Genomic DNA, 25,896 nt, shown 5'->3' on the forward strand with positions numbered 1-25,896 from the left:
GTATAAAAAAAATATAACGCTAAGAGGAAATAAATGGAAGTAAACTTGAATTTATGGTTTTATAGTTGTCCTTAGTTTGCAGTTTCACGTTATTTGTTTTAGAGAACTTAGACTTTGAGTATGAGCTGCGTTGCTTCAACCCGATAGAACATCGTATCATGGAGTTTATGAAATGGTAACATAATCACTGCAGCTACCCATCTATAGTAATCAGAGCAGAAAGAGATGTATTTACGGGCAGGCCAACACCAATTACCATGACAACCGACAGAATTACGGACGCCACGGAATATATTAATTGTTTTCTTAGTAGCTGTAATCTGACTAGGTCGTATTATTGTAGTGCGCTTGCGCGCTACAATATTGGCATTACTGGCCAAGTGAACGATACCTACATGACTGGACGTTGAAACTTCAAATTTCATGTAGTCTCTGTACATTTGCAGTTTCAGATGCTAGCTGCGCAGGCAACTTATTCTGAGCCTGTCACAAGCGCCCTCACTATGTATATGAATATAGTCCCTGGTGTGTTGTCCGCCTAAAAGAAAGTAACACCATCAACAACCGAAAAGTTCTTCTTAATACTGTAAGCACTCCAGGCGCACTATACAATACTGCGTATTTGCAGGCAAATGCAGTTCAGGTTAACTTTGGTATCGGTTATTTATAAACAACGTACAACGGTGATCATGAATAAGTTTCACTTACGTAGGATCTTCTAACTTCTGTCTGACATTTATAACAATTCAAGAGGAATACGGTTCTTATTCACTCAAGTAAATGATTTGAATAGTCGGACAGGCGTAGATGAACAGTTTCGCAACTCAAACAGAGTAGTGTGAATATGACGTAAACAAGTATTTATAGCTCAATGAATCATTGGACGATGTGGTATTTACCAGTGGCCTGTTTGTGAATGCAGTACGCAACAGATGATACTATGCCAGGGTTGTCCAACCTTTTGCAGAGGAGGGCCACATGGAATGATTATGATGAAGGAGGGGGCCGCATGAACCCTACGCTCGATTTTCGATTTTTTGCCCGAAGCCCAAGGCAACAAAATGTGAGCACTGCGCGCGGAGCGCACTGATCTATTTTCCTTCCTGATAAAACAGATGAATACAGTTCAGCCGCCCCCCCCCCCACCCTCCTCCGCTGAGAGAGTGTCACACAAACTGACCTGTATGTAGTTTTTTGGACCCACAAGGTTCGAATGATTGATTATATAGCTTCAAATTGTTATCAATAAATCTGCTCACTAAAATTTCGCACCGTAGAGCATCTCTGGCAGGCCGGACGCAACCCTGCGGCGGGCCGGACTGTGGCCCGCGGGCCGTAGGTTGGACAACCCTGTACTATGCAGTGACTCAATTGACTCGCAATCCTCAGTCTGAGCAGGGAGTTGTTATGGAACAGAACAACTCCCTGGTCTGAGTACACTATATTGTTGCAGAGTATCGTGGAAATGACTCATGTTATATTTGAAGGATTGATGCAAATATTTGAGCAAGGAGAAAACGACTGAATTTGTTCTATGTTTTGCACACAGCTATTTGCATTCGTAATAAAATCTAAAACCATAAATTTGTCTTATATCATTTTGTTGTTGTTGTAATTTCTTACACCTACATAAAAAAAAAACTCTCAAGAAACCTGAGTTAACAATATAATTTATCATATTATATCGCATTAATTGCCCTCTGATTACTGATATATATATATATATATATATATATACATACATATATATATATATATATATATATATATATATATACAGATATATATATATATATATATATATATATATATATATATATATATATATATATATATATATATATATATATATATATACAGATGCTTAACATATATGCAGCTAAAGAGGGTCTCAGTTCACATAACAATGTGAAGTTCATTCTCGGGAAGCCTAAATTCATACTTATGTAGTCACACTATATATGCAACAATGCCACCTCTTTCGACCATTTCGTACCCCCTTTTAAGTACATATTGCAACTGTCAACGAATCGCTGCAGGGGTTGTATATGGATTCCTCACTTAAAAAAGGAAAGAATAGAAAAACAATCAGTAAAATAGTTGAAGATCAACCTATTTTATGACAACTGACATAAAAGTCTATTAAAAGGGATTTTTACCAGCGGGTAGCATTTGTAACAACCGAATAATTTCAACAACAAATTTTGCCATGGTTTTATCAAAGGGCTAACTTTCGTATCAATCAGGTACACGTTACGGAACGCTGGTCAAGAACTTTATAAACCAAATGATATATAATAGAGATCGATAACTACGTTCCGATGACCATATTCTCCACTTGACCAATGACTTTCTATATATATATATATTAAGCCCGCGGCCAGAGTGTATACAGCCTATACTCCAGTTTGTTGTTATAACCATGCCTGCTTATGGTACCATGATAGCCCGCACGGTCTTCACCATTATTTACTGTGCTTCTATACTAACAAGGAACATTGTGTCTGGTAACTGTGACTTGACAGTATGTAAGTAGTATTCAGTGTTCTATAAACTGTGATTGAAAGATTAATATTATTGTAATTATGTAATATTAGTCTGCCAGTCTTTACCACCATGGCAGACTATATAGGCCCCTTAATTTACTATTTGGCCCCATTGAAGTAACGATGATCTAATAACCTGAATCGTTACGTGTCATGTAGTTTGTCATCAATATAGTTTATTATAAATCTATATATCTATTTAGCAATTTTTTGTTAAATATATTTATATATATTTATATCTTGATATGAACTTAATGACAGTTATTCTAAGCCAATTTATACGCTTTAACACACCAGTAGAATCACTGTGGTCGAGTGGTACGGACTTCGGTTCGTGACACGAACATCCGTGGTTCGATTCCTACCTTCGCCTGATGAGTCCCAAAAGGACGAAACCGGTCGTGAAGTGGAATTTTTCTGGTGTGTTATTCTTTACTGATTTACAATATATCTGTAACCACTTGCTACACATTCAATATATATATATATATATATATAGGTTTCCAACAATATTTTGAAAGCTTCAAACCTCATAAAGTTGTTTTGCTTATTCTACTTAATTTGTATCGTTAATCAACAGGTCCGATTGTCTGCAGTGGTTTGGGTTGCCCAGCCCCTGGGAGCGGCACCTCATACGTTATCAACTCTGATAGCTCTTCCTCGACTTGTCAGGAAGTCATCATAGATACCATCGGTTACCCGAACGGATATCCGGGCACCTCTTGCGAATGGCAGTTTAACTCACGGTTTAACTTTAGGACATCAGTTGTAGCGGAGGTCTTAGATTTTGACGGTGAACCTGGGGATAATTTACGTCTACAGGTCAACGGGTTTTTCCCGAATAGTTTCATCAGCATCTTCGATGGCGACGAAGACGCATACAATGCACGATCATTTCCGCCGTTCAGTATCAGAACGAGGCGTTTGCGAGTTGGATTCCTGCCTAATAAACATCAATATTGCAGAAGGGGACTCAGAATACGGCTTACGTTTTCTCTCGCTGGTAATGTTGACTTTTATTTTACTCTTTTATTTTGCTTAAAAGATGGGGTGAATCGGCAGTATATATATTGCTCAAAACGATGATGATGATTCCAGACACCATATTTACCACGTACGTTGCTTCCGTAACTATAGTTCTCTTCGTTACTGTGCATATTTTAACTACTATCGGCTCTCAATCGAACTTCAGAAATGGGAAAGCTGTGATGTCACACAAAATCCGGCATACAATAAATATTGTTGCATTCCGCTGAGACTCGACTTAAACATATTTCAAAAACCGGGAACGTATCGCTTATAAGTGCAATACCAATATTTCCCAAGCGGAATAGTACGTAACATAATTTCAGCATAAATCACTAGAACTATTAATTCTTCAATCATGAAAGCTGTATTTTAAAACGATTCCTCTCTTTTTTTCTCTCCATACAGCTGCTGTTGAAGCATGTTTATCAACAGAAGCTGTTGAACTAACAGATACCTATCCGGTGACAGCCGTTCACACTCCCAACTATCCGTTGTTTTATGGTTCTGGGATACTGTGTTTTTATACAGTTACCAGTCCAGCTAATACTCAACTTATCGTAGAGTTTGTCAGTTTTCAGCTAATAGACTATCAGGATTATCTCTATATCTATGATATAACTGATGCTGCCAATCCAAGGATCCTCCGCAGTTTCTCGGTTACAGATACCTCTGTAGCGTTCCAATCTTTCGAGTCTGGAACAAATGCTCTTCAGTTTGCGTTCCAGAATTTACCGATTGGCAGCCTACAAGGTATATTCGCTCGAGTAACATATGCAGGTGAGTTGTGCCCAGTAATCGCAACGGTGTACTAGATACGTGTACATGTTTTCAATGGCGCGGTGTTGAAGGTACGGGGGGGGGGGACGGGGGCGACGAGGGGGAGGGGAGGGGTGTTGTGGCGCCAATGGTCGGAATCAGGTTACAGCAGGGAACTTGTAGCAGAACAAGAGAGGGACGAAGTATTTGATAAAGCGGGGAGAGTGGTTCCTTTGGTTCGGTGAAGTGGAGTCCCATGTTAGACAAAATACTGCGCAGATATCATATGTCGACGGAACTTCTATATTGTTCGTATATCAGTCAGTCAATGAACAAGTTTTGAGATGAGTTACGTTATAATTTTAGTATATCTACTAGTATTACTTACAGGCTTAACATTCACAATCAGAGGGTTAAGAGCCCACTAGGGATTTTATTTTTTAGACCTAAACTTTAACAGTTGAGTCACTTGGCTACAAAGTTGTGATTCTTGTTCCGTTTGGTAGTTCTGGCAGGTTGGTGAATTATCAACGTTTCATAGCACTATAGAGGCAGTGTAAGTTTCAAGTCATGGTAGTCAGATGCTATATTTTTACTTAGCTCTCTCCTTTTCGCTATCCAAATTGAGACTCTAGTCCCGTCAGAATTGGCAACTGCTGCAGCTCTCGTGTGGTATGGGATATGTTTTATTAATTAATTGTACGTCATTGAAGGTTTTGTGACATCTACAGCTGATGATAAAAAGAGAAAATTGTGCTTAGTCTACTCGCTGCAGGGTAAAACTTTCCTTTACATTAATGCAAATGACAAACAATAGCAGATGGAATATTTCCTTATTATATAAGAATATGAATTAAGCTATACTGACTTTCTTGTTTCGCCAGATGTCATACCCACGTGTAGCGGACGTGGAACTAATACCGACCAATGCGCATGCTCTACAGTTAACGGAGGCTCACGGTGTCAAGTTGATGGAAGTATGTTAACATTTTTTTTATCTCTCCTGGGAAAGGTTTCTTTATTGTATAAAGACGTTTGAGAAAAAGAAAAAAAATCGCCATAATATTAACATTTCAAGAACGAGCCGCTTATTGGAAAGCGAGTAAACAATACAACAAGAATTAAGAAAGTAAATAAGTTAACCAAGAATGTTACAAGTTATTCTCAACCGCCGGGTGCCATATCTATTATTTATAAGGTTGCTATATAGAACTATATATGTTGATATAGATATGATATAAATGTAGCCTAGGTTTGATATTAAATAATATTACTTCTAGCCGACAAAATGTTCAGAGTTGAAATTTGTTCATTACGTAATCAATAATTTCCTCACATATATTTATGTGTGAGAAAATGTAGAACGTTATATCACTATGAGCTGATGACATCATAGGTTTGAAAAAAAAATACACAAATACACAAGAAAGTTACATTCCAATAATCTTATGCCCATTTTTAGCTAAGTACTTAGCTAGTCGTTTTATGCTATAAGAAGGCATTCGGTTAAACCTAAACATGGCCTTTCTTCGTTCTCGGCATGACGAATTGGCGTTTTTTTAAAGAGAGGTGTGAACGGGAATCAAGCGGCACCGTTCCTCCTTTACTTCATCTCGTAGGCATTTTCACTTTCATAGACTCCTTGTCCAGTCGCGCAGATCTCTGTCTTACATAGGAACAAGTTAACAGATTTGCAGATGTTATAGTGCCACCCCACCTGTAACACATGTTACCGTGTAACGAACACAAAGTAGTAATTACTGATGCACGGTTGTGGGACGTGAACAGTATAGTTGCTGTACCAGCTATGAGTATGGGTGACCACAAGGTTTTAAGGAGACCGAACTATCTCTTTTGGAGCGCAAAAGTAGAGATAACTGCCATGAACAGATAAGAAAAATCTGATGCAGAATTTGGGAGATATCACAGACTTAATGTTTCTTCCAACACTTGAACAGTCTACATATGACATTCATCGAGTCACATGTCCTTCACTTTGTTATTGTATATGTTTGTTATTTTAGGGTTTAATCCTCCGTTAACAAGATTACTTCAAGTCAGTAAATAAACAATCTCACGAAATATCTGATTATTTTGTCATTATTTTGTGATATCGTTCTGTTTCAACACTATGGCAGTTACATGCTTTCTTTTAAATAGATATTAAGCAGCGAGTGAATGGCTAGAAACTCTTGAGTTATGGTTAACATTTTGAAATCTTTGTCAACTTATTATGATATTCTATTTGTAATAACAATCTAGAATATTGTGGCAACTTCATACAGTTTTCCTATAGGAAGCAGGTTGAAGATAATTTAACTAACAGAGAAACTATTGTATTTAATTTATACTTTGACCTACGAGAAAATCATAATTAATACTTTGACTTTGACCTACGAGAAAATCATATTTAATTAACATATACAATCGTTTGTCAAACTGATACGCCTATGCAGTATTTGGCCGGAAAGAAACCCAATTGGTCTGTATAGTTGTGAACTCAAAGCAAAGCAAAGCAAAATTGATTAAATGGTTCGGAATAGCACGATTTTCCACGTGACCTGTTAGGGTAATAATAATAACGCATGCAACCAGGTAATTGCATATTATCTGTTACGTTGAGCCGCGACGAAGTAGTTTAAAATAAATTGGTTGAAAATAGTATCAGCAAACTATAAACCACCCGGTCTGTGTGGGTGGGGTCTCCTAACGCAACCATATAGAAAAAATATAATTTAGTAAGATAGAATAATTGGTGTAATCAAATAATTGTGAACGCAAAAGAAAAGGTCTTTGTTTAATTCAAGTTCAAGGCCGTGCACACTATATTTTATTATAATCCTTTCCGATTGAGTAATCAAGGTACGGTAATAATAGAAAGGTGTGGACCAAGCTTCACTCAATGAAGCTATAGCACAAAATAAACTAGGTCCTTTCATTTCATATGGTGTAAAAGGTAAGGAATATTTGAAAGGGAAGGTCAAGTTTAGGGAGAAGGAACGGTGATATATATTAGATGAAAGGATTCAACTGAAATAGTCCTAATGGGTGTACTTGACCATCCCCCCCCCCCCAAAAAAAAGGCATCAAATAATTTTGATATTTTAGCTTATTTAATATATTGTAAGTAATTAGTATTAATTTTTTATATATAATCTGTCAAATAGGTAGGGAAAAGGAATGGTGATATATATTAGATGAATGAATTCTACTGAAATAGTCCTAATGGGTGTACTTGACCCCCCCCCCCCCGACCCAACCCAACCCCCCCAAAAAAAGGCAGCAAAAAAATTGTAATATTTTTTATTTTTTATTATAATTTTTTATTATAATTATAATTTTTTTATTTTATAATATATTGTAAGAAATTAGTATTAAATGCTTAAGTATAATCTGTCCAAGATGTAGGCCTATACTTTGTAAAGTAGTAACTGAGGTCTGAGGCAATATTTAGAGTATTTATCAAACGGGGAAAATAAAGAAAAGAAGAAATCACATCATATATTATTTTAATTAATATTATATGAAATTATTATTAGGTTCTAATTATATCATTTCCTCATGCAGGTACTGACTTCATTGTGTTGACTCCACCGACATCAAATGCCGATATTCCGACTGACCAGCTTTGTGGACCTGCCACGACAATCACCCTGACACAAGATTCCTCCAATGCAAATGCAAACTTGGTGACGGGTTTTTATTTCGGTGCCACTGGCGCTTCTGTATCGTGTCAGTGGGACTTCGTCGGTGAACCCACATCCAAGTTCGCATTGATAATTCGCGATTTTCAACTTGATAATGGGGATACATTCGAAGTTGTGTATAACGATGGAAGATCGCTGGATTATCTCATGCGATTTTCATCGTCCTCAGTGACACTCCCGTATACCAGAGACCTCACTACGTTTTCATTGTTAGATAGCCCCATCATTTTAGACTCGCATTTAGTTCAAATCAGATATTCTGGAGCAGGGGACTTTGCTACTTTCCCTGGCGTAAGATTCGAAGTTCACTTACTTGATTCCGGTAAGTGTTTGTTATTTTATTTTCTGTTACCTCCTTAGTTTCCTTGGTTGTCTACTAGTAGTAGTGGCGGTAGATAGAATTGTACGAGAAATGTCATTCTCTTCTGTTTATGTTTTAACTCCCTCTGTAGCAAATTTCGGCATTGAACAACAATTTCTAGTGATTATATGGAGATACTCATACAAGTAAGTTAGAGTGAAAATGAATAATCTACCAATGCAACTATAAGTTTTATGGTGGAGAATTTTTATGAGTTATTACTAACAATAAAACAATATTTTTAATATTTATCACCTTTCAGCCTACTGGAATATTTAACATTATTCACATAGTATTTGCATTTTGTAAAATCTTATTTCTATTAATTATAAACTAATTAACAGTAAGTGTGTACCTTCGTACTTTGCCGAACGAATTCTTGGCAGTGGCTCCGAAATAATACAAATAGATGTTTCAAAATAACATCAACTTTAACATGAAAACAACATTGAAATCCATATAAAATCACATCATCACTTGAAGACGTCAACTTAGGTACCGCCCCTAAGTAGAACAATGGGTGACGTGAGAAGACTTATGAAGCAAGAGAACATAATACGGTAATTTGATTAAAGTTTATCACAGAATTGCATAAGTGCCACCACTAAAAACAAAGGAAATAATAGAAATGAAACGAGCCATTACCTAATTGGTATAACCGAAAGACTTTTCTTTTCCATTTTGGGGACCAATGTCATAATCACCACTTTATAGATTTAACCGTCAGTTTAAAGAAACTTGTTAACATAGACAGAATACTCTAATGTTGTAATGTTAAAATGTTGTAATGTTGTTTCAACTTGAAGATATGCTAATCCTCTGAAAAGCCAAAACTGTTAATGTAAATCCATCGTTTGATAACGCCTAATAAATTATCAAACACATGTTTCTTTTAACTCCCTTAAATGAACCACAGAACCAGTGGTCTTGAATGATATTCAGAACCAGTTAATTCTTGCAAATGTCTAAAGCAATTTAAAGCAGGTTGGTTTGGGGGCTATATAAGAACGGTTAAGTTTATAACTAATGAGTTTCTGTTGCAACTGAGGAACTTATCCAATGGTCTGTATGTTATACTAAATAGTCCAGTCAAAGGCAGCATATGTTTAAAGGGTCATATACATTAATAGTGATATGGAAAGACAACCTGCACTGGTTATATATGTTTGTAATGCTTCTAAAGATCTACAACACATCCAAATTAAAATGATTTGTTTGACGTCACAGGAAATTGCTCAGAACCATGTCTAAACGGTGGAAGATGTACCGCGTTCTGCTCATCGTGTGACCCCGGATTTCAAGGGGAGTTTTGCGAGCAGAGTAAGTCAATACAGTTAACCAACAGTATACCAGGTATAGGCTTAATTGCTATCGTAATAATGTTTGTTCACATTCTCAGCTAACGAAAGCCATACAATGATCACATGCGTGATGGTACCACCCAGCTTTATGATATATCATTATAGCTTATTTTATAATATTCTGAAAATGATTTTGAACAATTGCACCATAAAGTAATTATAGTTATTTCGGTAGTGATATATATTGATGCCTTATAATGTGTTATTAAATAATTGATACGATTCATATATTCTGTATAATTATGGCCAGTGAAAGTCATAACACGATAGCACCGCAACGAGATCAGGATTTCATCAAAAGTTGCGATTTAGACAAATATTTCATCTCAACCCGAAAATTCCTTTAATAAAAAACAATACTTTTCGATATCATTTGGATACCATCGATTAAGGCTCACGTTTTGAATTTCATTTAAAACAACCAACCGATCCCTGATTCTACAATCTATTTTGGTAATATTACGTAGTTAACAAACACACAATTCATGGCGATGTATACTGTTACCAAAATGTTTGGCACAATCCGCAGAGAACACGCGAATAAAAAGACAATCAGAAAATAACATTTTGTCCCGTGCTGGTCAACACACAGGTAGCGCAAAATATTAATTGTGCGCATGCGCGATCAATGCATAGATCGTAGTGCGTAATAATTGAAAAATAAAATTAGCCTTCACAGTGAACACCTATAGCCCGACGGGCAATAGTACCAGGTTACGGATTCATCTGCAGTGGTGAATAATTAATTGTTTCGAGGAAATGTTCAAAGTGTCCTGGTTGAAACTTTAATTTGAGAGACAGGGGTAGATGCAGATAGTAGGTAATACCATCGGTAAATTTTCTGTTATGTTATTTCTTTGTTTTTCCAACCTTCGTTTCAACTGAGGACATGAACACAGGTTTGTGGCTTAATGCAATCTTTTGAAATATTTTATTGTCTTCTTTGAAAAGAGTTATATCCCAACATTCAAATGATATATATGGGCTTGAATTTAGGGGTTAACTTATTTAAGGCCTAGAAATAAGAACTTTTGATGAGTGAAACACTCCACTTCATAGTTTGCACATACTTAATGAGATGACCAGATTTATCAAAACTTTCAAATCTATATTAATTTAGTATATCTTGGCAACGCGGATTTTGAATGAGATTATCACACACAACAAATGTACTGAATATACATGGAATAATTAGCTATATAGGTGCCCGTAGTACTTTAACCTCTTTCTTCTTCCTCCCCAATTATTCAGCTATACCCCCAGACTACACCTGTGTTGTAAAGAACCAGTACGTCCCACCACACTATGCATACCCAGTGGAAGTACATGCAATCGCAGGAACCAATACCTTCTCACCAAATGCTTTCACCTTTGACCTATACCGCTTGAAAAATTCGAACTTCCTCCAATCCCTCCCACGAGATGCGTTTGACACTGTAAAGGATTACGGGAGAGTTTTATCACTTCCTGCAGTCTGTGACAAGAAATCATCCTCCAGGTTTGGTGTAGTTTCCTGCCTCTTTGCCGGAGATGACTTTATCGATCCTCTTGAAATACCAACAATTGTGAATCCTGTTTCAGGTATAAATACACCAAACCACGTTTATCATGGCTTAGAGTTAGGTTCATCATATGTTTATCTCGTTACACCCCCCCCCCCGGCTTTCAATACCCTACAATAGGGACGTGCCGTGGATTGTTTAACATGTGGCCCTTCCCTCTGTCAATTACAGCAAGAATAGGAGAACTATCTATGAATGTAAATACAATGAATTAGTTAGGATAGACAGTAAACAATAATGGTTTCTTATATTTTTTATGTCATAGCATGTACAGATGCTAGAGAGAATAGAAAGAAATACTAGATGTTCAAAGGTCATTCAATTTCTTACTTTCCGTTATCTTTGTTTCTGAAAATACTTTCTCATGAAAATAAATAGATACGGTATAACATTCACAACTGTAGCAAGGCACGGTCTTCAACTTCCTTAAGAAAATAATAATTACAAGGAAAAATCAGAATGAAATAGAGTTTAAACTTGATAAAACCAATATGCTTTTATTTATATTTTATTACAGCTTAAAAGCAGTTTCAGAGTCGTATATAGGTACACCTATAATGCTCGAACTGACCATAATAAGATGAGTAACATTTAGATACTTGCTTCACAAAGATGTTGCTCTCTCATTGAATTTTAAGAACATCTAACCCCTGTCGGTCGGTTCACGAAAACAGTGAGTGTTGATGACCCGGAAGTGACGTTATCTGTTGACCATTGCACGTCAGAAAAAGATCTACGTTGGCGATTTAACGGAAAAGTCAAACAGAAATGGAGTGGGCGGCCTTCTATCACGATCATGAATATTCAAACATATGACGATGGTATTTACGAGTGTTTCATTCGCGGAGAGAACGGGGTAGACTATGACGTCGTCGTATACCGACTCATTGTACGATGTAAGTCACTTTGTTAAAGATAAGTTTAGTTTAGTTTAGAGACCTAAGGATCAGGAATCCTTACAGTAGCTCATTTGAGACCCTATCCGTGTTAGATCGTGGATACACACCGGCTTAGTTCAAGCCTTCTCTTTTCGACAAGTGTTCAGAGGATAACGAGGCAGGAGTGTGAATTCGCTCCCATTCCTGCTCCCTAGACCGCCAATTTAACGTCCCCATCCGACGGACGAGAGCGTATGCCCCACCATCTGACCACTATCTCAAATACCTGAGGTAGGCAAAGGCACCCCATTCGATATCACTGCAGTGCAGCCATGACGAAAAAAAGTTGTTTCGAAACTATAAGTGAAGAACAGAAATAAAAACTTTTGACTCACTTATTACCATTGGACATATACCGTTAACCTATAGTTTTGCTGTTGTGTCTTGTGAGATGTAAACTGTTATTATATAAGTATTTTCATTTGGCGCCCTTTCCTTGCCTACTGTGCCTTTTGGCATCAGTAAAATAGATCGTGGGAATTTAATTCCTCATTTGATATGCAAGAGTGATTTAACATGTCTGTTAACTTAGAAAGGTTCACTTTCATACATTCGCAGCTTGCCCAAATCAATTTTATGGTCCCCCTGATTGTAAATTGAACTGTCCGGTATGTAAGAATGGGGGAACTTGCAGTGACATTTACGGAACGTGTATCTGCCCGCCGGCCTATGGAGGTAGTGACTGCGGTGAATGTAAGTGGACTTATTGCTTTCCGTCTTTTAGTTCATTTATACCGTCATCCTGATATAACAGACAGACTGTTTCATGCACACGTACAATATACGTGTGTATTCGTCAGTGCCTATAGTAAGACTGTGCATATTTGTTCTGGTGTCAGCATTTAGCCATTAAATCGTTTCTTTTGTTCAGAGTGCATTGGCCGGGTTTCAGTAGAATTAAATACTTCTCGGCTATACATAAGTTGCAATTTTTTCGTTGCGGGGAAGAACGGACAGGCTTTGTAAAAAAAAATTAATAATAATAATATATATGTTCGATACAGGTGACAAACTCCTACAGTGGAATTACGACCTTCCTTACCGGTTTCGAACCTCTGGACGTACAATCAGCGTCCATAGCCTAGTGGTTAGGGTGTCCACATATGAAACGGGAGACCGGGTTCGAATCCCGGTGGAGGCTGGACGTTTTCTCACTGTTCTTGATTTTCCAACTCATTACGATTTCAATTATATATATATAAATAGTTATACATACTCGGCATGAATAACGCTGCTACTCAGAGAATTCACACACGTAGGTGTATTACCGCGATCATCAGGCAGCTGAACTACATCGCCATGGTAACAAACCAAATCACTCAACCGTTTTAAAATTTAAAAATAGCCTCATAGCGTTGTAGTTCAGATTCCTGGTGATCGCCTGCAAATACACGTAAGTGCGTGAAACTCTTTGAGTAGCAGCTTTAGTTTATGCAGTGTATTAGTATTTACTTGGTATCGCGCACTTTCAGTCTTATAGTGACTCTACTATATTTTATGTGTTTTCCGTGACGTAATACCTCGTTTATTCTCTAATTAAGTGTAAAGGATTATAGTGTTAAAACAACACACGATAAAGTAACTACAGTGTTTGCTAAAGTGTACCGTAGGAAATGTAACAAATGTATAGTACGTTTAGGCCTACGCACGTGGTAATTTGTCACTACCACGTGGGATATAGCCTATATCGTGAATAATCTGTACATGTATTCAATTATAATAGCTAGGTATAGAAAGAGGTAAGATCTTGCATCCACCATGTAGTGTACATTGAACTTTCCCATTGCTAAATAAATGCTTGAATATTCCATTTTTTGTTTTGTAATGAGGAGACATCAGCCGAGAGATATATGTGTGTGATTTGCGTAATAAATGTTAAGAGAGCTTGTTGTGAGCACAAGTGCGACGCTATCAAACACAGCTGATATTATACCATAAGTGACGTCACAGGGAGCATGCCACTCTTATGATTGGGTAACATTAGTACATGAATAACTGTAACTGCAGAAAACTACCCCCCCTTCCCCCTCCCATGCATCACATGCAGTTGCTATGCCGTGCATGTACTTCACTGATAAGGCTACTTTAAACTATAATTATTACATTATTCATTAATCTTTAATTAACACATTTATGCTGTTCTTTGTTTCGCAGTGTTATCGAGAGACACGATCGGAAGAAATGTAGGCCTCACTTGTCCTGGACTTGGCTTATCGTCGACCGGATGTAAATATCTTCAGTTCTGTTTACCTGATCCCGGGGGATGTATGTGTATGCCAGGATGGACCGGAAGTAACTGCGACCAACGTAAGCGTAATCTCGAGTATATTAAAACAAACGCCATTGTCTTGTCAATACTCGTTAAATCTCTTAATCGACTAATCTTTTAATCCCTTTAATAGCATATACGATAAACGAGTAAACTTCCCTGCAGAAAGATTTTATTTGTCTTACTTTGAGTCTGCTGCAAATATCTCTGAATTTATTCTACACAGTCTATTAAATAAAACAATATTTATTCCTCCCTGCGTTGTCAAATCACTTCATCAGAAGGAATAATTGATCTTTGACCTAGACATTTTGTGTTTTGCCATTCAATCTGTTAAACGGTCTTCAAATGAAAACAGATAGGGCCATACGATCAAGCTTCAACGAGCATTCTTGGAGATCCAAAATCATGTTTGTTTTCTAAACCAATGTCATAAGAATTTCTCTGGCGGATTTGAAAGTGCAGGATAGCAATGAAATTTACTTGACGCTTGTTCTTTTTTCTTTATTTGTCAGTCTGAGAGTCAAATTGACTGCTGACTCCTATCCGTGGGGAGATGTGTGGTGGTGGGGTGGGGAGGGGTCGAGGGGGGGGGGTTATACAACAACATAGACTTGAAACGTGAGGTGTATAGGGAAACAAGCCAAGAAAATGTGTATAATTATTATTATAAATTTTTTCATATGTGTTCTTTTTTCCGTAGTAAAGTTACGATACTCTCAGATATTTTCCCCACCTTTTTCTTCTCAATCCAGCTTGTGCTCCCTTGAAGTTTGGACTCGAGTGCCAGTTTGATTGTCATTGTAGCAGCGCTGATCAATGTGACGTAGCCACAGGGGCGTGTCCTAGTGGCTGTGCCGGAGGATTCACTGGGCCAAACTGTCAAGATTGATTTACAAATGAAACATTCACCACAAACTGGAGAAATATATATTCCACCGCAACTTCCACTCTTCTCTTAGACTACTCTTCTCCTCTACGAACACATTTATAATTCTGTATTTTATTTTCAAACTCGTTTTCATGACAATTCTAATATAGTTCATGGACAGACGTGGAGGGGCGATATAGTTTATTTTATTGAAAATACATAACGATGCCCGGCAATTACGTAATATACCTTATATATGTAATATACCTTAAAATACCTTACGTAATATATCTAATATTTTGATATAGAGAATCACATATAAACTGTTACTTTGCAGATCCTCTTAATTGGGATATCATTTCACCGAAACATAATCAATTCGACACACATCAATATATGGTAATGATCTTCCTTTTGGTTTCAAATGCTCGACAAATCTATTTTGGACACTATTTCTTTCTTTTGTCGAACCACCTATACTGCAGACCACTTAAATTATCTACTTTGATGACATCTTTGCATGTCAGTTCCAATATTTTGAGAAAAAAAAAAGAGTCAATATGTAAAAAGGAAATAGACGAATGTTTTCAGGGCCGGACTTGACTAATTAAGGGGAAGGGGAGGAGGGGGGGGGAGGGGCAGTCAGGCGATTCTGTACCTCTTTCGACATAAGCTATTGGGATAATAACATTATCTGTTCCTTTAGTTGAAAGTAGGTAATGTGAAAACGACAGCGCAGTAATAGATAGATATTTATTCAGCCAATCATATAAAAATACAATGGAAATTGGTTGATAACAAAAGCTCAAAACATTAAAAATTGTAAACAACAAATAAGACGTATAATAATGCACATAGATATGAAAACGTTCCTATAAAATATTAAGATGAACAAAATATAAAATGTACCTACAAAATATCAAAGCGTACAAAACTATGTAAATTCCCTCAAATCCAATATAAAGTCTACAAAGTTTAAAATTATTTAACGGTTTTGGTGCGCATTGAATATCTTCACAGCAGAAGGATAAGTAGTAATATAATATAAAGTCGCTAGACATAAGTGTTAGCACTTTCGTGTTACACCGGTATTAGCATTGCTTGGTATTTCTTTACAGTGAAATTGAATATCGCGCAAGCACATCTCAGGTCTTCGCATCGCGATGAGAATTGTTGTTCTTTTATCATGTACAATATATATATCATTTGGAAATTATACGAGAAGGCGAGCAATTTTAGTTTTCATGTTTTTGGGGTCATTTAAAAGGTCGGGTTCCGGGGTACGCCCTAAATCTGGAACTGCTTTTGATCAACCCAGTTACTTGTGCCAAATATTTTGCGACGTCATATCTTACTAATCTGCCAAAACGCCACCATTATAATAATTCTAAACGTTTTTATTTATTGTTTGTACCTCTACCATTTACACCCAAAGTTTATTGCATCCGTGTTGGTTATATAAGAACGTATGATAAACCATATTTCCATGTTGGTGCTTGGTATTTACTCTGACACATTTGAGAAAAACATAATAAAGAGGATGCACCCTCGTCCACCCTCCCCCCCCCCCCACACGAAGAATAGAGCCGATTGCAACATACTTAAGTGTCGGTCTTTGCCCCCCCCCCCCGAAGAATTGAGCCGATTGCAACAGACTTAAATGTCGGTCTTTGTCATTCCCCCCGAAGAATTGAGCCGATTGCAACATACTTACGCATCGGTCTTTGTCCCCCCCCCCCACCCACCACCACCGTACAAAAGATCCGAATGCAACGTTTTTGTGGCTTTCGAGGGAAACCGGTTAACGATGACTTATATGTAAATATATTTTACAACGTACGGGACTTATTTGAACAACGTTCCGCCAAGGTATTTTTTTTCCCAGGACGAACGTGGGTTTCAGGTTTTTCTGGAATTTACAAATTCGTTTGAAATCAGGATTAGGGTTTAGAAAGTGGGTTAGGGATCCAGTTTCTATGAAAATGAAGGATTGTCGTTCATAATCTGGGGTCAAAACTAGGAAAAAAGATTCACAACATGTTTTTTGAAAAAGCGTCACATGTTTGGAATCCAGGGATTTGATTGGCCGATGCCCACGTTCGTCCTGGGAAAAAAACGCGTTCCGCCATAAAGATTGATCTGCCGAATTCCACCCCAAATCTACAGAGGAAGTGAGACATAGTATATAGTATCATCAGTTGTTTTTATTCAATCATGACCAATAGTGGTCATTAGCAATTTGTATATCTACGAATGATACGTGGAGGCAGAGACTTGATGACGTCATATTCACTGACCGTTCTGTTTATTAGAATAAGGCGAAACCGGTATGCCGTGATCGTAACGGCGACAACTAATAAAAAATATAACAAACCACTACGCATACGATTCTCTAATATCAAAAACTATCTGTTGCCCTCTATCACAAAATACTACAGACATTGGTCCACATTAGTAGATTCTGCAAAAATTTATATAGATATTTCATTTTCCTTGATTTTGGTTATACAGCAGTGATACTGTGATGTTAAATCCACATTCAAACGTACTTCCAATGAGTTTAAAAAGCAAAACAAAATCTCAAATTAGAAAGGAGCAAGAGCATGTTTGCTTCTTCATACCTTAGTACTGTGAAATGGAGAGGACGATGTATCACTTCTTTTCTTGCTGTTGTTTTCCTCTCTTGGATATTTGGTCTCCACAGGATAAAAATTGGATATTCACCGACTTTTGACTTTGCTATTTGTGATTACCTCTGTGGAAAGTAAGTACAACGTAAAGCAGTTTTTGAAGGATTTGGGTATTCCCTAAAAAAAATTTAAAAAAAAACAAGTAAAAAACATATGCATTTTAAGTTACATGTGAAAACTATCGTTCGACGTTTTCTATAATCTTTACCGCAAACTTTATGGTGATTTAATATTTATATTTATATTAATATTTAATTATTATGGTGATTTAATCTCATTTTGTTTTGCTTTTTGTTTTTGTGTTGTTAAATTATAAACGATACAGGTGATACATTGCAAGAAAATGTCAAACTGTTATCGATGGACACTTCCAAGTACTCAGGTTTGAAGGTTCTAACATATACTCAGATCCGTCAATAATAATATTACGTGGCGATTTTGATAGAATGATACCGTCATTGTGTTTCATGCAGTTTTCAAAACACATTTCCTTTGATCTGTTTGGGTTACATTCTTGCGTTCACATGTAAGAACAATGTCATTTACACAACACTGATAATTTACTTGGTTATAGTTTCAACAGAGCTCTTAGAAATTGTGCATTATAAGACCACAGCATCATCAGCATATTTTGTAACAGAAATGTGTGAGTTTGACCTATAATTTCATCATCATAAATATTAAAATTATTTAGCCAGTAATGGAACGCCCTGAGGCAAATCAACCTTTATTTCCGATATTTCCGATAACACTTTATCCAACTTAACTTGTCTATCACGTATCATTGAAACGTACTGCAATTGCTAGAGGACTTCCAAAAAGGCTTTTCAATGGCATCGCCACCGTCATGATTGAAACGTATACTGCATTTGCTAGAGGACTTCCAAAAAGGCTTTTCAATGGCATCGCCACCGTCATGATTGAAACGTACTGCATTTGCTAGAGGACTTCCAAAAAGGCTTTTCAATGGCATCGCCACCGTCATGATTGAAACGTACTGCATTTGCTAGAGGACTTCCAAAAAGGCTTTTCAATGGCATCGCCACCGTCATGATTGAAACGTACTGCATTTGCTAGAGGACTTCCAAAAAGGCTTTTCAATGGCATCGCCACCGTCATGATTGAAACGTACTGCAATTGCTAGAGGACTTCCAAAAAGGCTTTTCAATGGCATCGCCACTGTCATGATTGAAACGTACTGCATTTGCTAGAGGACTTCCAACAAGGCTTTTCAATGGCATAACTATAAGATGGTAATATTTGAACAAACTTCACACTTCCCATGTACAGCTATACCTAAGGGGTGCTACAACTCCATTGTTACTCAACAAACATTGTAAACATTCATATCGATATTGTACAATGTAGTCTATAAGAATGCAACTCGACAAAAAGTAAACAATACTGTTTACTGTACTTTCGCATGAGCAAAGGCCTAAACGTTTCAGCTAACCACTGAAGATGATCCTGTTAGGATCGAAACGTCAGCTCCTCTATCTTTTACATGTTTACCTACATATTTATTTTGCAGTGAATATAACCTAGTTTGCTAAAAGTTGACTTTAATGGTGAAAAACCGATCATAATATTTAGTTTATTATGACAAACAGCTTTGTGAACGTTCGGGAAAAAATCTTTCCCCGCTTGGAAGATATTCTATACTTTACATATCTTTAAATGGAACTGCAATTTTACAAATCTGTGATGTTATATTGCCACTGGTATCCGAAATCATATGTCAGATCTTGTTAAGAGCTAAAATATCTTCGCGCACGCACCTATATTATTTCACAAGTTACATACCAAGTCCCCATTAAACAACACCAACTTAAAATTTACGACGCCATAAAGCACCTCATATAATGCTTCATCAGTCGCCTGTTATACTTACCACACTTTGTTGAGGACTTACTGAGAAATTCTAAACGCGCATGTAAAAGGCATAACTAAGAACTTCATATTTGAACGAACTCCACACTTGACATCTAAGTGGTGCAACAACTCCATTGCTATACGTAACAATACTGTAAGCATTCGTATAGGCTTTATCGATATTGTACAGTGTAGTCTATAAGAATGCAACTCGACAAAAAGTAAACAAATTTACTGTTATCTGTTCATTTGCATAAAAAAAAAATGAATTTAGCTTATAACGACAGACAGCTTTGGTTAGGACAGGTTTGAGTTAGGAAAATGTTTCCTCTGTTTGGAAGATATGCAATACTAATATATTTTAGCCACAAGCCGGCGCACGCAACTATATTATAAGTTACCACTCAAGTCGTCATTATTACACCTGGATAAAGAGAGGCAATGGAGATGAAAAATGACTTGCCCAAGGACACAACGTAATGATCTGCTTAGGACTCGAACCTGCAAACCTTAACATCACAAGTCAATTGCCTTAACCATTTGACCTCCACGTGATGATCTGGCCAGGGCACGAACTTGCAAACTTTAGATCACAAGACAATTGCCTTAATTAACCACTTGACCACCACGCTCTCTCAACGAAGAAACGAAGAAATAACAAGTCAAAGCTAAAACAAAATATTGCTCTCTCCTTTTGGGAGAGGTCGTGGTTTCAAAAAAAAAAAACAATAAGTCTGGGGTATGTGGGATGTGAGCACGACAAAATACATCACAATAATGACTTAATTTGACCATTCCAGTAATACTGCGGAACGTGAAAATATGCAAGTCCTCGGGAATGCCGAGGCAGGTCACGGAAGACAGCAAACTCACGGTGATGCATGGATACAACAACGAGAATAAGGTACATCTCACAATGAGCTAAATATTCATTTGCAGACCTTTGCCAGGTTCATCCGAAAGGATAATAAACCCCGATATAACGACACCACGTCCAAATTATGACGCCATCGAAGCACCTCTCAAAATGCTTCATCAGTCGCCTACTGTACTACTAATTATTATGCACTGCTGTAAGAAATTCTCGATCGGGTCTTGTAAGAACATGTGTAATTATCATATACTGGACAAACCTGACACTGAATCATCTTAATGATAAACATAGCTTGAGAAGAAAATCCGTAGATTCTTAGCCAGAATTTAAGCAGAAAATGATAATATGTGGGACTTAAAAAAAAAAAAAAAAAATGGAAGACTTGTTAATGTTAAAAGATAACTGCACAATCTTGTCAAAATATTGTGTAGTAAAGCAATACTCTACACTTTTACAGATATAATATTGTAAGTTTATACCAAGTTAGCGTAAGTCTTTATTAAAGGCATGGAAGACTCGCCCCAAACCGCGTGCGGCCATCTGAAAAAGTTAACTTTCCGTTGCTTGCAAGTGACGTTTTGTTCGTGTCGCTACAAAATGCAGACATTAGTGAAACGTGATACCTTGTTATCTTTAGCTGCATGGACCTGAGATGTCCATCGCTGTATTGTTTGTACACTGTGCTGTGGGTATTGACCACAGCTGAGTGTACTTACTGTACACTAGTGTTTAATTACCGATGGTAGCAAGCTGTGTGTGTGTATTTTCTGGGATCGGTGGTGGTGTCTAACACATCTGTTACACCACATTCGAAACTAGGTCAGATTACCGGCTTTATACGTTTCTTTTTGCGCGAGTCTTCACACCCTTTAATTAGGTACTTGGGGAATAGGTTCCTAATAAAGGAGTCGAGGAGAAGGGTGTGTTTTACTTTAATATTAATCACGTTTGTTCAGGCTCATATCTAAATGATTGTGTATAATAAAATTGACGTATCGGTGTTAGATATATTTTTGTCAGAACTGAATTGCGTTTGTAGCACAGATAGCTATTAACAATGGGATGTATAAGTGTGCACTGTTGATTTGACTTGAATGGAAGGGAACACTATCATTAGCTTACGTTGATCTTTGAGAAGAACAACTCCTAGGACTGTGTCTATCAGCTGTCATTTGGGGACTTTTTGTTTGACATCGTTTTTTTTTATTTTCTTATTTTTGAGGTGGTATTTTGACTATAGTTTGTTAACGTTGGAACCAACGCCATCATAAGGTCTTGTCAAGCGCTTAAATAAATTGTAGATTATAGTTATCTGCAATAACAATCGTCAATAACAGCAAACGAACGTCGGTCGTAACAAGTACAGAATGGAAAAGAAGAAGCCTAACTTGGACTTGATCATATATTCTGCCTTGTAGTATGTATGTATGTATGGAGGTACGATGAAAAATCCGTGATATTTCACGAATTAAATAACATTAGAGCTCATGTTTTTGGGGGAAATAGTTCATGTTACTAATCATTCCACATACTCGATTTTTAATAATGGTCAGGTTGGGTACTTTGTGTTTCCCTTAATGTAATATATTACGTTATAGAATACTATACCATAAAAGTCTATATACGAATCTGTAATTTGGAAATTACACGGTATACGGATGAAAAGAAGAAGGAAGGAAGGAAGAACTAGTTATGAAAACATATGAGTCATCAAATAAGCTACAAGTATTCGCTGATTAAGCGTCATTTGGTGAAAGAAACTAAAGCCAACAAAAAGTTGTCTGATTTTTATTAGATAGAGGTTTCTAAACTCTCATTGTTCTTCTTATATTAGTTTGTCATAGTTTCAGACAAACTTTACTGACCAAACAAATTGGGAAATGGGTGTATAAGCCTATAAGATTTAATCGAAAAATGACCTCATTTTCAACATGCAGAGATGCAACTTCAAAATTAAGATAGGTGTAAACCTATCTCTTGAGAATAACTTCAGAACACATTTTACAGGAGATTGTAAAACGGGAAGAAAGTTAATGGTACCTTAGCGATGCTAAAGAACGTGAATGGTTGTTTACATGATTTGGAATAACAGTATAACTATGGTTGTGTATGTTTCAACAGCGTGATTCCATTGGCGCTCTCGATCAGATTCCGAATGAATGAGAATGGGACTATACTGTAGAATACACACTATAAGTAATTAGGTAAATTCCCTTGACTTTCCCCATGAGCTAAAAGTTGCTGAATAATTATGTATAGGTATGTGAATTATTTCCTTAAAATTTAGAAAGGTGGATATACAGAAAGGCGTAAATCACAACAAATGCTGTTATCTTATAACGGTACACGTTTAACTACAACTATACATAGAAACCCCTTTGATAATGAAACACAGGAAACGCAGATCATGACACGGCCTGCTCAAGGCCGATTTCGTCATGGATTAGGCGTACGCTTTGTATATACAGTTAAGAACAGCGATATGCACAACTGTTGAATGTGCATGCCTAGAGATACTGTCAAGGGAAGCACTTTAAATCTGGGGGGGGGGCACCGACATCAAAGGGCACTTTGCAGAAATTCGATTGGACTGATGCAGCCTTATATTTAGTACCCTTTTTAACTCTTATTGTATGATCTTATTTGCGTATACACATCACTCCACCAACGCCCCCCCCCCCCCCCCGTCAAGGTAATTATGCATACTAGCACTGCAATATCCAATGTGCAAATTGGGAAACAAGGAACAAGTTTTCTTTTGAGACAAAATGAGGTGAAAACATGCTAGTTGCTAATGTAGGAATCTTCCGAATTAGAGTTTATTTCTTGTTAATATCTTAACCATTTTTTTCCATTCGAAATAGCTTTGAGTTTGACCCACAGAAATTCATTAAAAGTCAGGGGCGTAGCCAGAATTGGCAAAGTTGTATGCACGACTATCTGAGCGGAGCGCAACCATCAGTTGGCGCGGAGCGTACAAGAAAATTTTTGGTTTTACAAACCCCTCAGAGAGCCGGAAACGGCCCTTCCCGAGTGTCTATTCTGGTTCCCTGGCCTCTTGCTAACTTGAGACACCTCAATTTTTATGTAGAAAAAGGGCACATTTTTAACCTGAGGAAAAGTGGGGGGGGGGGCACGCCCTTGGATACTGTAATAATCATAGTGTACCAATACGACAGAAAGAAAGATTACCTGCTTTAAAACGTATGTGTGTTATGAAAATATTGTTCGTTACATATGGCATTCCATTTATAATCTCACATTGGTACTACCACATCCATGTCAAAGGTCGTCGGGATTGCCTCTAAATATGCAAGCATAGCAAAATACTGACCACTTAATTTAAATGCCAACTCCAAAAATCGTGTTCCTAACTGTGTTATAGCGGTCTGCGAACGGTTTTTGTCCACCACCAACGATATGTTCGTCGTGTAGGACGGAGAAGGGGGAATCTGAGGAATGATGCATAGCAGACTATGGATATTTGATTAGTTGCCTTAACGCATGTCTATAGTATCGCGCCACTGCATATAACAATCATTTACAGAATGTTATCACCATATGCACGCTGGCCTCGATATTTTATACATTTACTTAGTTTTGATACAATCAGGGAGCCAGAACATATGCTTATAACTATCATGACTGTGATGTTCCGGATCCATTCAACCACGTGGGCTAATTTACACACCTACACTTGCAGGGCGTAGCCACCTATCTTATTCAAGGTGGTAGGCAAGGTTGGAAACATGAGAAACAATGGGAACTAGCCAGCAGAACAACTCGTGCGTGGGGTCCACGAGCCCGTCATTGCGCCTCTCGTGTGTCCATGGTTAATGCCCTTTGATGGAGTGTATATGGACCCGGAACTTGTTCACATGCATCGGCATGTTAAACAGGCGAAGAGGACTAGCTCCATTATACACTTTTAAATTTTCTTCAAGTACACTAACGTTCACCACAGCATTAATTTTTATGTACAAATTTGGAATATTTTACTGACATTACCTATGTTAATTAAATAGTCGTGAACAACCAGAGCAACATACAAGATATAGCTCATGAAAACAAGGCAAATTTAATACCAAATATAATGTCTGGAGGCAATACTAATTGCTGAAGAAGACCAAAGCAATAGTAAACGTTATGATTATACATGAAATACTAATTTGAGATCTGGAATATCTCAAAAAGCCGTTTTGTCAACTTTAGTATGCCCACTTTGTTAGAAGTTAAGATGTTAAAAATGATGTATTCAGAGATTTTAGTTGAGGGGTGGAAGGGGATTGGAGGGGGGGCTTCTCAATTTCTCAATATGTAAATGCTTGCATAGATACTGAACACGGCCTAAAATACTTAAGTCTAGATCAGTTCCGGTAGATTTTTTTTTAATACAACATTGAATCCAATGCTTTATTCGCAATACAGTGTAAATTTATAAAAAGCATTTACAAAATGACTTCTATTTTTATATTTATAAACTTTGTTTACTTTGGATTGGCTTCTGAGCATTCGTTCTGTCCAAAATAAAGTCATTAATTCATGCTTGACACTCTCATTAATCTCTCAATAGCATTGTAAATAAGATAAACTCCTCAGTATGTATATGGAATATAATACAGCCAAAGTAAATATGTAGCTTCTTTACTGATATATCAATATTATATATTTATATATAGCATACAAGGAATACGTTTGAATTTGACTAAACTATGTTCACTAAAAGAAAATCATAGCATTGGGGAATTCACAGATGAATTATAGCTTTAGTTTTGAGTCACCATGGTTTTCAGACTTTGATGCCTGTTGACCTCATAAGGCCTTTGATCTATACCAATATCATGGGATTCTTGCACTCACCAAGCTTTGAAGTATCAAGTTCAGGAAAACTGTACTTCTTGTGTTACCCTGTTCACATTTTTTCAGGGTTTGACCTGAATAATGACTATAAATGACATTTGACCTCCACCAATGTCCACCAACCAATAGTTCTTGTACTCACCACGTTGGATCTGCATACCATGTATGAAATTTAACAAAGATGCAGTTTTTTGTCTTAT

General features: G+C 37.1%; 1 protein-coding gene across 1 annotated transcript; it reads left to right on the forward strand.

Annotated features, from left to right (window-relative positions):
* Positions 1-2,422: 2,422 nt before the first annotated feature.
* Positions 2,423-15,942, forward strand: LOC139983836 (uncharacterized). Its single transcript, XM_071997650.1, has 11 exons — positions 2,423-2,528; positions 3,127-3,549; positions 3,981-4,352; positions 5,216-5,308; positions 7,899-8,360; positions 9,627-9,719; positions 11,012-11,341; positions 11,961-12,218; positions 12,819-12,953; positions 14,415-14,567; positions 15,285-15,942. The coding sequence occupies exons 1-11, from the start codon at positions 2,423-2,425 to the stop codon at positions 15,419-15,421; spliced, it is 2,562 nt and encodes an 853-aa protein (XP_071853751.1). The 3' UTR covers positions 15,422-15,942.
* Positions 15,943-25,896: the final 9,954 nt, after the last annotated feature.

Source organism: Apostichopus japonicus, chromosome 16 (assembly GCF_037975245.1).
Source record: "Apostichopus japonicus isolate 1M-3 chromosome 16, ASM3797524v1, whole genome shotgun sequence".
NCBI classification, from domain to species: Eukaryota; Metazoa; Echinodermata; class Holothuroidea; order Aspidochirotida; family Stichopodidae; genus Apostichopus; species Apostichopus japonicus.

What these genes read in the sequence shown, in the direction of transcription:
- LOC139983836 (XM_071997650.1), top strand. Translation starts at nt 2,423, where the DNA reads ATGCCTGCTTATGGTACCATGATAGCCCGCACGGTCTTCACCATTATT. An exon ending in AATTGTGAATCCTGTTTCAG is followed by an intron (nt 11,342 to 11,960) that starts GTATAAATACAC and finishes TTGAATTTTAAG; the next exon opens with AACATCTAACCCCTGTCGGT. An exon ending in AGGTAGTGACTGCGGTGAAT is followed by an intron (nt 12,954 to 14,414) that starts GTAAGTGGACTT and finishes TTTGTTTCGCAG; the next exon opens with TGTTATCGAGAGACACGATC.